The sequence below is a fragment of the Pseudonaja textilis genome, chromosome 7 (assembly GCF_049901715.1).
Source record: "Pseudonaja textilis isolate UNSWEBS1 chromosome 7, rPseTex1.2, whole genome shotgun sequence".
Classification (NCBI taxonomy): Eukaryota; Metazoa; Chordata; class Lepidosauria; order Squamata; family Elapidae; genus Pseudonaja; species Pseudonaja textilis.
The window spans coordinates 18936953-18950765 of NC_141996.1; the positions used below are offsets into that span (position 1 = coordinate 18936953).

General features: G+C 40.0%; 1 protein-coding gene across 8 annotated transcripts in view; it reads left to right on the plus strand.

Moving 5' to 3' along the window:
• Positions 1-1413: 1413 nt before the first annotated feature.
• The window catches only part of ZMYM2 (zinc finger MYM-type containing 2), a 78511-nt gene continuing 66111 nt past the window's right edge, over positions 1414-13813 (plus strand). For 2 of the 8 annotated variants that reach the window (XM_087937137.1, XM_087937140.1), the window contains exons 1-4: positions 1414-1768; positions 11211-11326; positions 12955-13447; positions 13709-13802. In XM_087937137.1, coding sequence (XP_087793263.1) covers positions 13031-13447; positions 13709-13802 — 511 coding nt within the window. In that variant the 5' untranslated portion in view covers positions 1414-1768; positions 11211-11326; positions 12955-13030. Of the gene's footprint in view, positions 2671-11210; positions 11327-12954; positions 13803-13813 lie in introns of all 8 variants that reach the window. The other 6 variants (XM_026708888.2, XM_087937139.1, XM_026708885.2 and 3 more) reach the window with 4 other exon arrangements.

The window sequence follows — 13813 nt, forward strand, 5'->3', positions numbered from 1 at the left end:
AGCGAATTAAAAACTGTTCAAACTGCTCCCTCTATTGCCTCACAAGTAACCGAGGGAAATGCAAAGCGACAGCCTGTACAGGCGAGGTAAAACAGGGTCCAGTGGCTTTAACTCAGCTTCTTTCTTCACGCCTTTCTCCAGGGAATAACTACTTTGTGTACGGAATTGCTGCAAGGTGGAGCGAGAAAGGAAAGGCGGTGGTGCTTTTTCCCGCCTCTTTCCTCAGAGGAGGTATAAACAAAATGGGAGACGACGTGGGTTTGATCAACCACACCAAAGCCTGAGCCTGAGGACGCCCCCGTTGTTGAGAAGCGGGCGTCAATCCCAGGGCTAAGCAAGGGGGGAAATCAACCACGCAAGGGAAGTGCGCATCCTCCATTTTGGCTGAGGTAGGGTGGAGAGCTTGGCTTTCTCTCTCCTTTGCCGCCCTGGCAATTGCCAGTCCTATTCAACAGTCGTAGGACATTGCCAAAGGCGCCCTTTGCGCTTTGCCTCGATCCTGAGGCGAAAGGCAGTGAGACTAAGCGCCTCACAAAGCCCCATACTGGCTTGGAGTGGTCCCAGGTTCCCTGCAGCAGCTTCCGACAAAATGGAGGACACCACCATTACCAACCATTACCACCATCACCACCAGGAGCCGTGCTTGGCTGCTTGAGACGCCTTTTCTTGACTCGGAATAGTTGGGAGCCCGAAAAAGAGTCCTCCTGAAGACAGAGATCCTTCTCCTCGGAGAAGACTAATTGGCTGCCCGCTCCTTAGGTTTGGGACTTGGTTTCTATTATTCTGCCACTTCTTTAGAAAGGGTTCCAGATCCACAGCCCAAGGGGAGGGGGAGGGAAAGCGTCTAAAACCCGTTGGTTTTATATTGCAATATCTTTCCTTGCCGCCTCACCTCAGAGCTTGGTGTTCAAACCCTGCTTTTACCCCTTGTCCTTGTGGCAAGAGATTTAATTGCCCTGTGGCAAACAAATTAATGGCTAAACACCTTCCAGGCTGATAAATGACATGGGGGACTTAGGGAAGCCATCGCCCTTTTCTTGAGGAGAGGGAAGCGAGGCAGAACAAAACTTCTGCATGAAACTATTCAGCAGCGACGGTAACCACCGGGATTGCAAACCTTCCCCATCCAGTTGAAAGAAACAGAAGTGCTGCAGCTGTTGGTGGTGGGCAATACAATTCGGGTTTTCTTTAACCTGGTGGAACCAAAGGAGGAGGGACGGAAGGCGTGTGCGGGCAGCTAATTGACAGAAACTTCACGCAACCAGCGACGGAGACCGCCGATAGACGGGCAGTTTCTCCAATGTTTTTGCCTGACACCAAAGCCCTCCCTCTTGGGAAAGCCAATGGGCGGTAACACTAGGCGGCCTTTCCCCGTGCTCGGATGGTTAGGTTTTGTCCCTCCTCCTCCCCTTCGCCAGCAGCAGCGTTTAGCCCGGGACTGGACCGAGATAGAGTTGAGGAAGCGTTGGCGGAGCCGCGGAGGGTGCGTTTTACCCGCGGGCGGGCGGGCGGGGTGGGGGAGCGACTTTGGCCGAGCTCGGCGTGGGGATCAGAGGGACGGGTCGAGGTAGAAACAAGGGGAGCCGGGTTAGACGAACTGGCTTGAAGCCCAGCTGCCCTTTCAGGGTGGGGACAGGAGCAGACCAGCCGCGCGTCTAGGGAACAACCCGGGCTAAATACCCCGCTGCGTGTTGTTCTGGCGGCTCTTGCCGCCCGTTCCCTCTTTTCCCGCCAGTAGATTAAGGAAGCAAGAAAGGGTCAGCGGCGGGTAAGAATCGGGAGGGCGGCAGCCCGGTTACGACGCGAGACAGGCGCTTGGGCAGACATGCGGAGAGGGCTGCCGTGGGGTATCTGGGTGCGTGCGTGTGCAGTGGGGGGGCGCCATATCTCCCCGCCCGGCTTTATTTCCAACTGCCTCCTGGGGGCCGTGAGGGGAGGGAGTTTGTTCCCCGTCTCATCGCGGTTCCTTCTTCCCTCGGGGAGGGGGAGGGGAAGTCGGTAATTGCGCTCCGCGTTGCGCTCCGCGGATCCTCTTTCTCCCCTCCCTTATTGTTTGGCTGGGTCTCTTTAATGGCGGCCGACTGGAGGCGGCAGTGCTGCGAGCAGACTGCAGGGGGCCGAGCGCAACTCCCGGGGCAATTGGCAGAAAGAGCGGGGCCCGGGGTAGATTTCGGCGCTCGGGGCGGGGGCAAAGGGGAAGGGAAGCGAGTTTTAGACTCCGTCCCGAGAGTTTTGAACCGTGGAGGGGAAGGTCTGGGTCGGGGGACTTTTTCGGCTCCACAGTCTCACGCGAACAGCAGAAACTCCTTGTTTGTTGCCCGTTGGGGCAGTCGCGTCCGAGGAGGGAAGACGCCCCCCCCCCGACCCCTGGTGCGAAGGGGGGGCCATCCGTGAAGCGCCGTCGGTGGGCCAAGAGGCTCCAGTATCCCTTTTGGAAGGGCATCTAGAGGGGCGCTGGGTACCAACTCCAAAGCGGTGGTGGCCACTCCGTCTCCTGCCTATTGGAAGGGCGTCTCCTGGAGGGAAAAACGGGAAGGCCATGCCAACTACCCCTGTAGATGCCCCCCGGGCTTTTCTTCTCTTTCCCTTGACCAGCACCTCTTTTCCCTAGGCTGCGGGCCAGTTTGGCGCAGCCTTGGCAGAGCCCAGCAAGGAGAAGGAGCTCCCATTGTGAGTGCTATTTATATTTGTTTTCCTGCCTCGGGAGGCGGAGGTAGAGCACCCATTTTTGGCACGAGGGCTGGGGGTGGGTGGGGATTAAGAGGAGGTGCCTCTCAGGCAGGGTATGTGGGGGTGGGGTGGGGGAAAGATGGTTGGGTGCAGCAGCTGCTGCTCCTACCCTAGAGCAAAGCCCCGGTAATGGCCGGGAGGCGACTCCACCCCCGCGGGGTGGGCTCTGTTGCTGCAGACATCGCTCCTGCAATACCGACACTGACAAGCAGACGACGGGCTCCTGCCGCTGCTCGCCTTGCCCATCGAGGGGGCGGGTATCTTTCGAGCGCCCTCTAGAGTTTTGGAGCGTACATTCAAGTGGCATATCTTACACTGTTTTAAATGATTTCCATCCCAACTCTGAATCCCCCCACAATCTTATCTGACCCATTTGACAGGCAGCAAGGAAAGGCCTTTAAGAGAAAACCCACTTTGGGGCAAAGGTGTGCCTTATCTCTGTGTTTGAATCCCATAATTTTTTCCCCTTCTTTTCCAAATGGATTTGCTTGGGGTTGGAGGTGGAAAGATCAAACCATCATAGGTGGTGGTGGTTTTTTTTTTTTTCCAAGTTGTAGTAGTTCATACTTGAAAACAGCTATCTGTGAGGCCTGGTTTTCCCTTGAAACCTTTGAGGTTGTTTGAGAATCCTGTGGACTGTTGTGTATTCAGTTGTGTCTCATATTTTCAAGATGGATACAGTTGCTTTCTTTGAGCAAAATCTTTATATAGTAAGTCTATTTTTGCATTCTGAAAACCTTACATTTACTGGTCCCATTCCCTTCACCTTACTAGGAAGAGTTTGGAATCCCTAAATGGCAAAGTTACTTGGCAAAGGCCACCCTATTGGAAACAATTACAGGCCTATTGCCTGATACATAAAATAATAGTAGTTTTCAACATAATCTACATGGAGGATTATTTAAAAGAAACCATTGGTGATATTTCAGTATCCAGAACCATAATTCAGTGGAATGATATTGAGAGAGATGGGTGGGAGAGTTTAAATATTGGTTTTATATTTAAATAAATGGCTTATAAATAAGACCATACGAAGCTGATTCTTAAAAACTGTCAATTATTTTACAATTATAGATGTGCCAAATAATTTAATGGGCATACAGATTAGATGGTAAATCTAATAAAAAGACCTCTAAATTTGGATAGAACATTGTTAAGGTTTTATCTTTAATGTTAATGTGAAATCATACAAAGATTAATGTATGTTTTATTGTTACAGATCAATTACATATTAGGCCAAGGCCCTGCTTGACTTTTTAAAAATCTTAAATCTTTTCTTAAACTGAATTTCTTACTCTTAAATCTGCGTATTTTAGCAGTATCATAGATAACAAAGGATGAGTTACTTTTACTAATACTGTTGTTTATTTTGCTCTCCCCATGCTCAAAAGTGGACCACTAAAAATAGCTGTTGCAGTCCTAGGATTAAAAAAAACACTAGTTTTTCTGTTTTTCAACAGTGGTATATATCTTAATATATTTTATGAGTCCAACCAGTTTGTTCATTCAGTGTCAGTGGATAAAGAAACCTTGAAATTAAGCGACTTTAATTTGTTCATTCCAATAAGAATTATGCTGTTTTAAAAAATTATGGTTTGCTAATTAGGAAAGTTGAGAAACCAGATGGAAATATTGGATAAATACCGAAAATAAAATTTGGTCAGTTCTAAAGAAATTTTACATATCACTTAAACTAGAGAACATGAAAGTCTTACTGTGATCTACTTATATAATAGTTACAAGTAGGCAAAGGAGTTTAACAGTATACAAGTCTGCCTGCAACATATTTGTCCTTTAAAACCACATGTGATATGAGATGGAGAGTTTGAAAATTTTCTTATTTTGAATTTGAGTGTAGAAGCTGACATGTGATTCATATCTTTGGTTTGGTTATTATAAGATTTCATTATATGGGAGCTTCTTGAATAGAAATAGTTGCTCATACAAAATGTTCAATTGAATATTTAACTGAAAGCACAAATAGGTTGGTGCTGTTTGCATTGTACCAAATAATCACTTGATTTGTTGGTTTTGGTTTAGATGGTTTTCTGAAATCAGCTATTTTATTCAGTAAGCCATAAAACAATCCAAAAATTTATCTTGTGTGTAGCTTTGTATTTAAAATTAGCTTTTAAGTTTCTGGTAACATTTAGAGTATTGAAACCAAATAAATATTTTTATACAGAAATCAAGCATAGGTCTACTGGAGATCCTGAATATCTAAGAACAGGTTTTATATTTATTCTATTCTTATTCTACTTAGTCTTATTCGACTAATCCTCTTCAAAAGTTGAGTGAATGCCAGGCAATATAAACGTTTCATAGAAAGTATCTTCTGACTTAAACTTGTACGTGTAAAAATAAAACTCATCTCCACATTTGACTTATTTTTTTAAGGCAGGTTATTTGATTCAAAATAAAACTTGGATTCTCACATGAGAATTTATGCTGTACACTTGATTCTTCGTTCTTTCTGTCAGAAGGAATAGTTAAAAAGATCTGAATGATTTTGTGCAACATGTGTGAACTGGTTAGTCTTATCTTGCTCTTTTCTAAGAGGTAAGAATTACAAGTAATTATTCTTAAAGTGATTTTGGCTTAATAGAAAAGGAATAAAGCAGAATGCCTAGTTCTCATATAAAGATAAATAAATCCCAGGCAGACATGAACGAAAATCAATAACTATATAGCACCCGAATCTATAAACGGTTGGTTCTTGCCTTACAACCACTTCTGTAATGCTGGTTTGAAGCCAGGATAGTGCTGAAAAAATGACTTACAACACTCCCTTGAAGCTTTAACCATTGAACCACCCTCGGAATCACGGCCACATGATTCAGTTATTTTGGCATTTAGCTTGCATTTATGGAGGTTACAGTGTCTTGCAGTCAAACACAGCCAGCTTCTGACAAAGTCAATGGGGAAACCTGGATTTGCTTAACAAATTTGTGATTCACTTAATTGAAATTCTGATTCCAATTGTGGTCGTTTATTGAGGACTACATGTACTCTGTTCAATTTGAGTTATTCCTAGTCCTGCTTATAGTCTCTACCTTTGCACACATGCACTTTCACAACCTGGAGTAACAGTTAATTTTTTTGCTAATATGAGCTCTACTTTTATAAAAGGTAGTCTCAACACTAATATTACAGAGTAATGGATGATTTATATCCATACATTTAATAAAAACTTTTAGTCTTTAAGGCGCCACAAATTGCCTTTAATTTTAATTAGACAAGGATCAGGTGATAGAAGAAAAAAATCTGCCTATAACTCAGAAGAGTTTTCAGTCAGTTGTAATTTCCTTGTTGAAAGTGGGCAAGATAGCACTGTTTCATTTTATATAGATAAACAGAATGTTCAGTGTATAGAGCAGCTGTTTTCAGATTGTCTTGCCCAAACTGAAATGTGCTTTTTAGAAGTTTTGATCCATACATGGAATTAAACAAGGCTGTCCTTTTCCAGATATGGCCCTAAATATGATTTTGGGAGTTGGGTTTTAGAGCAGAAAAAGTAAAGTATGAACAAAACACAATGACTGGTGTAGGAATAAACTGAGATGCCTAGAGATGGGAAAGTTTGGAGAAAAATTGGAGGAATTCCCCCCCCCCCCAAAAAAAAATTTTTTCTGGGTTTTTTTTCCAGGCCTTCCCATCTCTAGCTATGCCTGAATTCAAAGATACTGACTGGAGAGAAAGGGAAAGCATTGGGAATGTGAACAGGTGAATAAGTGGAGAGGAGGATGAGACCCTCCAACCGTGTCTTACTTGCCTTATGAGATCTCTCCAGATATTTTTCTGTCAAGACAATAATCAAAATGGGTTTTGACTGTGCAGAACTTCAAAACATATGTTTTGGACATGAATACATTTTGCAAGTCCATTTTGCATTTCATTAAGCTATATTGAGAGCTGGCAAGATCATTGCAGTAAGAAGAGACATACTAGGTGTGAAGAAAGTAGGGAGGAAGCAATGTGCATTCTTCTATAAAATCAATCTAGGATACCCCAGATTTTGTTTTAATTAAAACCAGAACAACGAAGCATTCTGCATTTTGCTTTGACTAATCAAGAACACTTCAACAGAACTTCCAGGAAACTTGTTTGTTTCATGTTCAGAAAAAAACTTCAAATCCGTTAGGCTGAGAGGTGGTGACTGGTCAAAGATCACCCAAAGAGTTGCAAAGATAAGTAGGAACTTAAAAATGAGGTTTATTGTTACAATTGTTGATCTACTACCCTGTTTCTCCAACAATACAGCCTCCCCAAATAGGAAGTCCCAGCATGTTTTATAGGCATGAAATGAAATTAAGCCCCTCCCCCCAAATTAAGGCCTATATTAAAACATGCGAAATGGGGGGGAATGGTGGGGGGGCTTGCTGTTAGGAGGTACTTCTGTTGCACACCCGGATATGGTCCTGCCTACATTGACCCCAATACGAAGTGCCCACCAATGCCGAGATCAACATCCAAGCCGTCGCCGCCCACGCGAAGATGCAAGGGGTGGAATTAAGTCACCCCCCAAAAGACGGCCTAGCCATTTTTTCGGGGCTCAAAAAAAATAAATAAGACCCAGCCTTATATGAGAAACACAGTATTAGCTGAAATTTTAGCTATTTCTAGAGCAACATACAAATGTTTGTGTTATAAGCACCCACCAATTTTGATTATAGACTTACTGTAATTATGAATATAAGGTAAAGGTTCCCTTCACACATACGTGCTAGTCATTTCCGGCTCTAGGGGGCGGTGCTCATCTCAGTTACAAAGCCAAACAGCCAGAGCTGTCTAAAGATGTCTCCGTGGTCATGTGGCCGGCATGACTAAACGCCAAAGGCGCCTGGAACACTGTTACCTTCCCACCAAAGTAGTCCCTATTTTTCTACTTGCATTTTTACATGCTTTCGAACTGCTAGGTTGGCAGAACATATAGTCATATATTTATAAACATATTTTTTTTTTAGCAAACTTCAGTTTGAGTATGCTCATGTTTAAAGTCACCAGGCAACATGGTAATTCTTTGTAAAAATACTGATGGTCCCATTGCTCTTTGAACAGAAATTCATGAATAAGTCAGTGAAATGGTCATTCCATTTGAAGGGTTTGTAGTGTGGGGCATCTCTTTTTAAGATATAATAAACATTTGTTTTTGTTCCAGTGTCCACTCAAATCAGTTGAATGTGTTTGTGAATTCATTTTATTTATATTCATTTATATATTCACTTATTTATGAAATTTATGCGCCACCTCAATCCAATAGGACTCTAGGCAGTTTACAATAAATAATAAAATTCAATAATTATAGAATGATACAATAGAGTTAGAGCAATACTTGATCTGGTATAGGTTAAGCAAAATAGTTTCTCAACAAGCCTCGAGTTTGAGACTGAATTTATATTTAGTTTATTTACTTTTTTTAACTAAAGCAGTGCTAAAACTTAGGTTCCACTAGAGTCAGGAAGAGTCAGTCATAAAACAGCAATATAGGAAAGTTAATGTTTGGTAGACCTGAAGGGTAAAGCCCACAAAAATGTTCAGTTCATTGATACATTACTACAACATGTGCATATTTTCTGTCAACAGGCAATACTGCTCACACCTAATGGGCTACAAATATAATATTAGTCATATTACAAATGTGTTGCAGACACAAAGCAGAAACTAAAGGTACATGCAGTTAAATCATTTAAATTGATATGTCCAAAGAATGTGAGTTAAGGCTAACTAAATTGCAAATGATGTCTTGTATTTCTACAGGGATATTTAATGAGTTGATATCAGGGAAGGCGACTTTTAAGGATGCCATTTTTCAGTATGAATAGCCTTTACTGTCTCCTCTTGTTCATATTTTTGAATATAATTAGAGAAATAGCTATAGAAGAATATATTTTGATAGGGAATCAGCTATAGAATATTTTAAAGAAAAGAGGATCTAGATCCTTTTCAGTCAAGGTCCATACCAGACACAGACAGAAAACAGCATCAGTTATTCTTGGACATCACCTTTCTCAGAACCTGGATATAGTACACAACATTTGGGCCTATTGTGTGCAGCCATTAAGTGAATCTAGTTTCCCCATTGACTTTGCTTGTTGAAAGGTGGCTGGGAAGGTTGCAAATGGCGATCACATCACCTTGGACCCGCAACTGTAATAAATATAGGACAGTTGCCAAGCACCTAACTTTTTGATCACATGATGATGGGGATGCTGTGATAGTCGTATGTGCAAGGGGTGGTCAGTGCACTTTTTTAGTGCCGTTATAACTTTGGTCGTTAAACAAATGGTTATAAATTAAGTACTACCTGTATTATGTGCTGACTATGTCCAAAAAGGGATCTTGTTCAGCTTTTTATGATACATCAGAACATTTGCTTACCTTAAGGTGTTGCCTTTGCCAAAAGGAGTCAGCCCAGCTGGTTAGATAATTAAGAGGGGTAAGGATAACTGGCCTTTTTGGTTGCAGCCTAGTGGTACATCTTGACACAGAAATACATTTGGATCCTTCTGGCTTTTAGGAAGCTTCTAAAAATCAGCTTTCTCCAGTATGCTGATGAGAGAATCCAAAGAATAGGTTAACTCTGTCTTTCTGCCCAAAGACTGAGTCCTTTTAAACTTTGTAGCCACGCCTCTTGATTGTGTCCCAGTTTTGACTCAGTCTTAGCCCAAGAGAGACATGTTTAACAAGAGCTCTATAGAGCAAACCAGCAGAGTTAAATTCTTTGGATTCTCTTGAAAGTCAACTGGAATCAAACCTGTTGCAAACGGCAAACACAAAGGCTGGCTTCCCCGGCTTGTCCAGCATAGCCGCCACAATGAATCGGCTGGCTCCCCTGGTCTAACCAGCACTTCTTTGCCAGTCCAAAATAAAGAAACACTTGTGTATAAATGTTATGGGCACTAAATAAATAAAATAAATGATTTTACTTGTAAAATATGGGAGGCAACTTTATGTACACACACTCATAAGCATTACATATAAAATTCATATTTTAGGATTAGCACAATCACACGATAGCAAATTAACTTGACTATGTGCCACAGAATTTGTAACTATAATGGCTCGTGTGTCTAAGTAAAATAGCTGGCAAAATATGTGTATTGGTAGTAATTGCCTTTTGGATAAGAATGGGTTAAGGATACTTTTTTAATGGATATTGCTGCCGCCATTCCATTCTGATGTGTGGAAGATACCCAATTGGAATTTGCAATATCCCATGTTCCCAGTTCTATCATACATGAATCTTCAGATATGTTTGGAAATATCACTTATTTCATGTTTTGTAGATAGGATAGTAGCAACGTAGTCTAGAACACAGTGTTGCTGTTTTTTCGATTTGTATAGATGCTTTCAGCCTGTGGATGTTGCAGATTTTTTTTTAAACCTGATCATGAATTACTGAAGAAGCTTGTTGAAATATATAAAACTAAATATGAGGATTTTTACAGATTGTCACTATGCCATTATTGTAACCTAAAATTAGTGACTATAATAATGTATTAAAGTTGCAAGCTGTCCAACTCCCAAACTCCTTGTCTCTCTGTATAGAACAAAAAATATACTAAAGAGTAACTTCATTGGCTTACTTAATCTTATGTAGAATTGCATTAAGACAGATAGGGTGAAAGTAATTGGTGCCAAACAGTATAAAATACTTCCTTTGCTGCTACTTTAATATTACCATACTTTCCCATGAAGAGAGCTAGACATGAATCTTGCCACTTGGTTTAGTTATGAAAAGGATATGAACAAGTGGGCAGGCAAGTGAATATTACTGGTAGCAGCAGAAACTTTCAAATAGTTCATTTGTGTTTGAAGTATAGGAACTGTTGTACATTGTATATGTTCAGACTAAAAATGGACAGTTTTGTGTTTTTTAAATAGAGAAATATTTTGAATAATGGAATAAGAATAAATAAAAATAAGGCCATAATCTAAGCTGCAAAATATTTTACTATAATTCTTCAATTTTTTTAAACAGTAGCTTGGAATACTGCACTAACAGGACCAATTAGATAATGACCCATTTTCTTTCCTCAATATTTATGGCCTGAGCAAATTACCTTTTCTTTTGCTACTAGATATTTAAACATATGCAGATGTTAGTTAACAAAGTTTCAAAAGCCATTTTTAGGTGTTAGTTCAAAGGAAAGTTTTAAAAAATCCACATTGAAATTTTTGGTCAATGGTAATAAATTAATGAGGAAAATAACGTGATCATGTGACTTTTTAAAGGAAGATAGTACTGTATCTACTTTGGGAAATGTTGCTTGCAATGGGAAATACATTGATGTAGTATTTTTATGATATTCACTGAGATTCTGCTGAGGGTAAACTTGACTATACTGTTCATCTCAACAGCCAACTTGCTTTTGAATTGCTTTTAAGGATTTAAAAATCCTTGCAATTAAAATTTTAATTACTTTATTGTCACCTTCATGGCAAATTTGCATTCTCAATATTTATTAAATCTATTTCAGGATGCTTATTTTCAAAAAACGATTTCCAGTTTATCTAGAGAAGTGAGCAAATTCCCAGAATCAAAAAGGCATTGGAAAACTTTTATCTTTACAAATTACTGGATGTTTTTCAATAGGTAAGTATTTGGATTTGAAATACAAATATTTTTTAAATATTAACTGCTTAAAGCAATCAGTTGAATGGGAAGGGGAAATTAAATATAAAATTAATAAAAAAAAGATTGAACATAAAAAGTTAATTGAAAACAGTAGCTTATATAAATAGTTAAAAGAGCTTAGTTACTTATGCTAACCAAAGTAAGAATTAAACATTTCCCAACTGAGAGGTAAAACAATTTATTCAGAATTTCAGTTTATATTGATCTTGTGCAATTAGGGGAGGGAAAATATGTCAAGCTAAATGTATTTGAACTGGAATATTTCATTTTTCTTTAATATTTCTTTATATTTCAAATGCCATAAGTTATACATGAAAGTAGGAATTGTCATGTCTGGGCTGCAAAAATACAGCAAAATACTTAGGTAGTAAGTGTGAGACTTTTTTTCATACTTTTATTGCTATCTAGTAGATACCTAAATTTGGCTTGTCTTGATATGGTATATTTATGTGAAAGAAAGCCAGAATTTTCAAAATGTTAGCTTATTTTGACTTGGCAGATTGCTGATTTGTACAGAAATTGTTTTACTAGATTATAAGTAGCTTAATGGAACCCAGTTTGATATAGTAATTACATTTACTGGGCTAGAAATGGGAGACTGTGTTCAGTCCTTAGTTTGAAGCCACTAAGGAGTGTCTTAGAATACTGATCATTCTCTCTCAGCCGTTGGAAGAAAAGAAAGTAGTAAACTACTTTTGAAAATATTGCCAAGAAAACTGTAGATCTCTGTAGTTGCAGGAGTCAAGACTGACACAGAGCTGTAGATAGGTAGATGGATGGATGGATGGACAGACTGACTAATGGACGGATGGACTGATGGATGGATTGACCAACCTTTATTAATTCAAGATTTTATTGGCAACAAGTAGATTGGACCTGTACAAACCCTAAATTTGATTTGATTTTATTTCATTTAAATTCAAACAATATAATCCATTGGAATAGACAGACCAGTTTTTTGCCCAAACCTGATGTCATGGGCTGAGAGAGATGACTGTCCCACAGTCACCCATCTGCCCAGCTTAGTAATGTCTAAAGTGGGATTACAACTCAGTCTCCTGGTTTCTACTTGGTGTCTTAACTACTAGAACAAACTGGCTCTTCTCCAGTATTTTTAATTGTTTCATTTCATTGATGACATGCTGAAAATTTTGGTGAAAATTTTTGAGGAAGCTCCATGTATCACATCCCCAAATTGAGGGGGGGCACATGTGGCCCTAGAACTTCATATTTAATTAAGACAAACAAGCTACTTAACTTTGATTGTAACATGGGACTAGGAATTCACTTTCACTATCTTAAAAAGTCACGGTTTGTTCTTGGCTCTTAGATTGCAATTTTGCTTTGTTTCAGAGAAACAGTTTGGTTCCTGGGTTACAATGAACAACAGAAGTTGCTTTTTTAATTGAGTCCTGCTTTACAAGAGGAGATGATAGAGCACTGGGCTTTGTCATTCAATAGAATCTTGCTTTGTTTTATTTAGAACATATTTAAATAAATTAGTAAAAGAAAGATGGTACTTTGAAAAATAGTTTAAAAATAACCAGATGATGTTATAGTGAAACTGCTTTCTCTTTTTGTAACAGTTTTTCTGGAAGGCCAGAAGGTAGCTGAAAATTGGCGTTGTCTGAACCTACGTCTGGTTTATAAGGGCTTATCACAATGGCAACTGGCCTAGCCAATGTAGGAAGCTCTTTTGGAGGTCCATCTAATTCTCTGGTGTCTAGATCTAAGTTCCAGAGTACCTCCATAGAAGATGATGATGATGTTGTGTTTGTTGAACCTGTACAACCTCCACAAATCTCTACACCATTAATAACAGACCACAGAAATGTTTTTAATTCATCCAGTAATGAAGAGCAACATGGAAGTGACCCTAAAATATCTGCTCCGTCAAAAGACATGAGCGCTCAGAAGGGAAGTATAACTGAGACTATTATTATTGATGATGAAGAAGACATTGAAACAAATCAGGGACAAGAGAGAAATGATTCCAGTTTCAATGAAAGAAGATTTCCAGAGGGTAAAAACAGAACCAATGAAATGGAATTCTCAACATCCAGTTTTTCAAGAAGTAAGGTAAATGCAGGAATAGGTAATAGTGGTATAACCACAGAACCAGACTCTGAAATTCAAATAGCTAATGTTACTACATTAGAAAGAGGTATGAGCTCTGTGAGTGTTGGCCGTTTAGAAAATACTGAAGGGCGTGACATGAACTTAATGATAACACATGTAACATCACTACAGAATACCAACTTGGGAGATGTATCTAACGGACTGCAGTCAAGTAATTTTGGTGTTAATATACAAACATACACCCCATCTTTAACTTCACAGACCAAGACTGGTGTAGGACCTTTCAATCCCGGTAGAATGAACGTAGCTGGTGATGTCTTTCAGAATGGAGAATCTGCAACTCATCATAATCCAGGTAGGTTATAT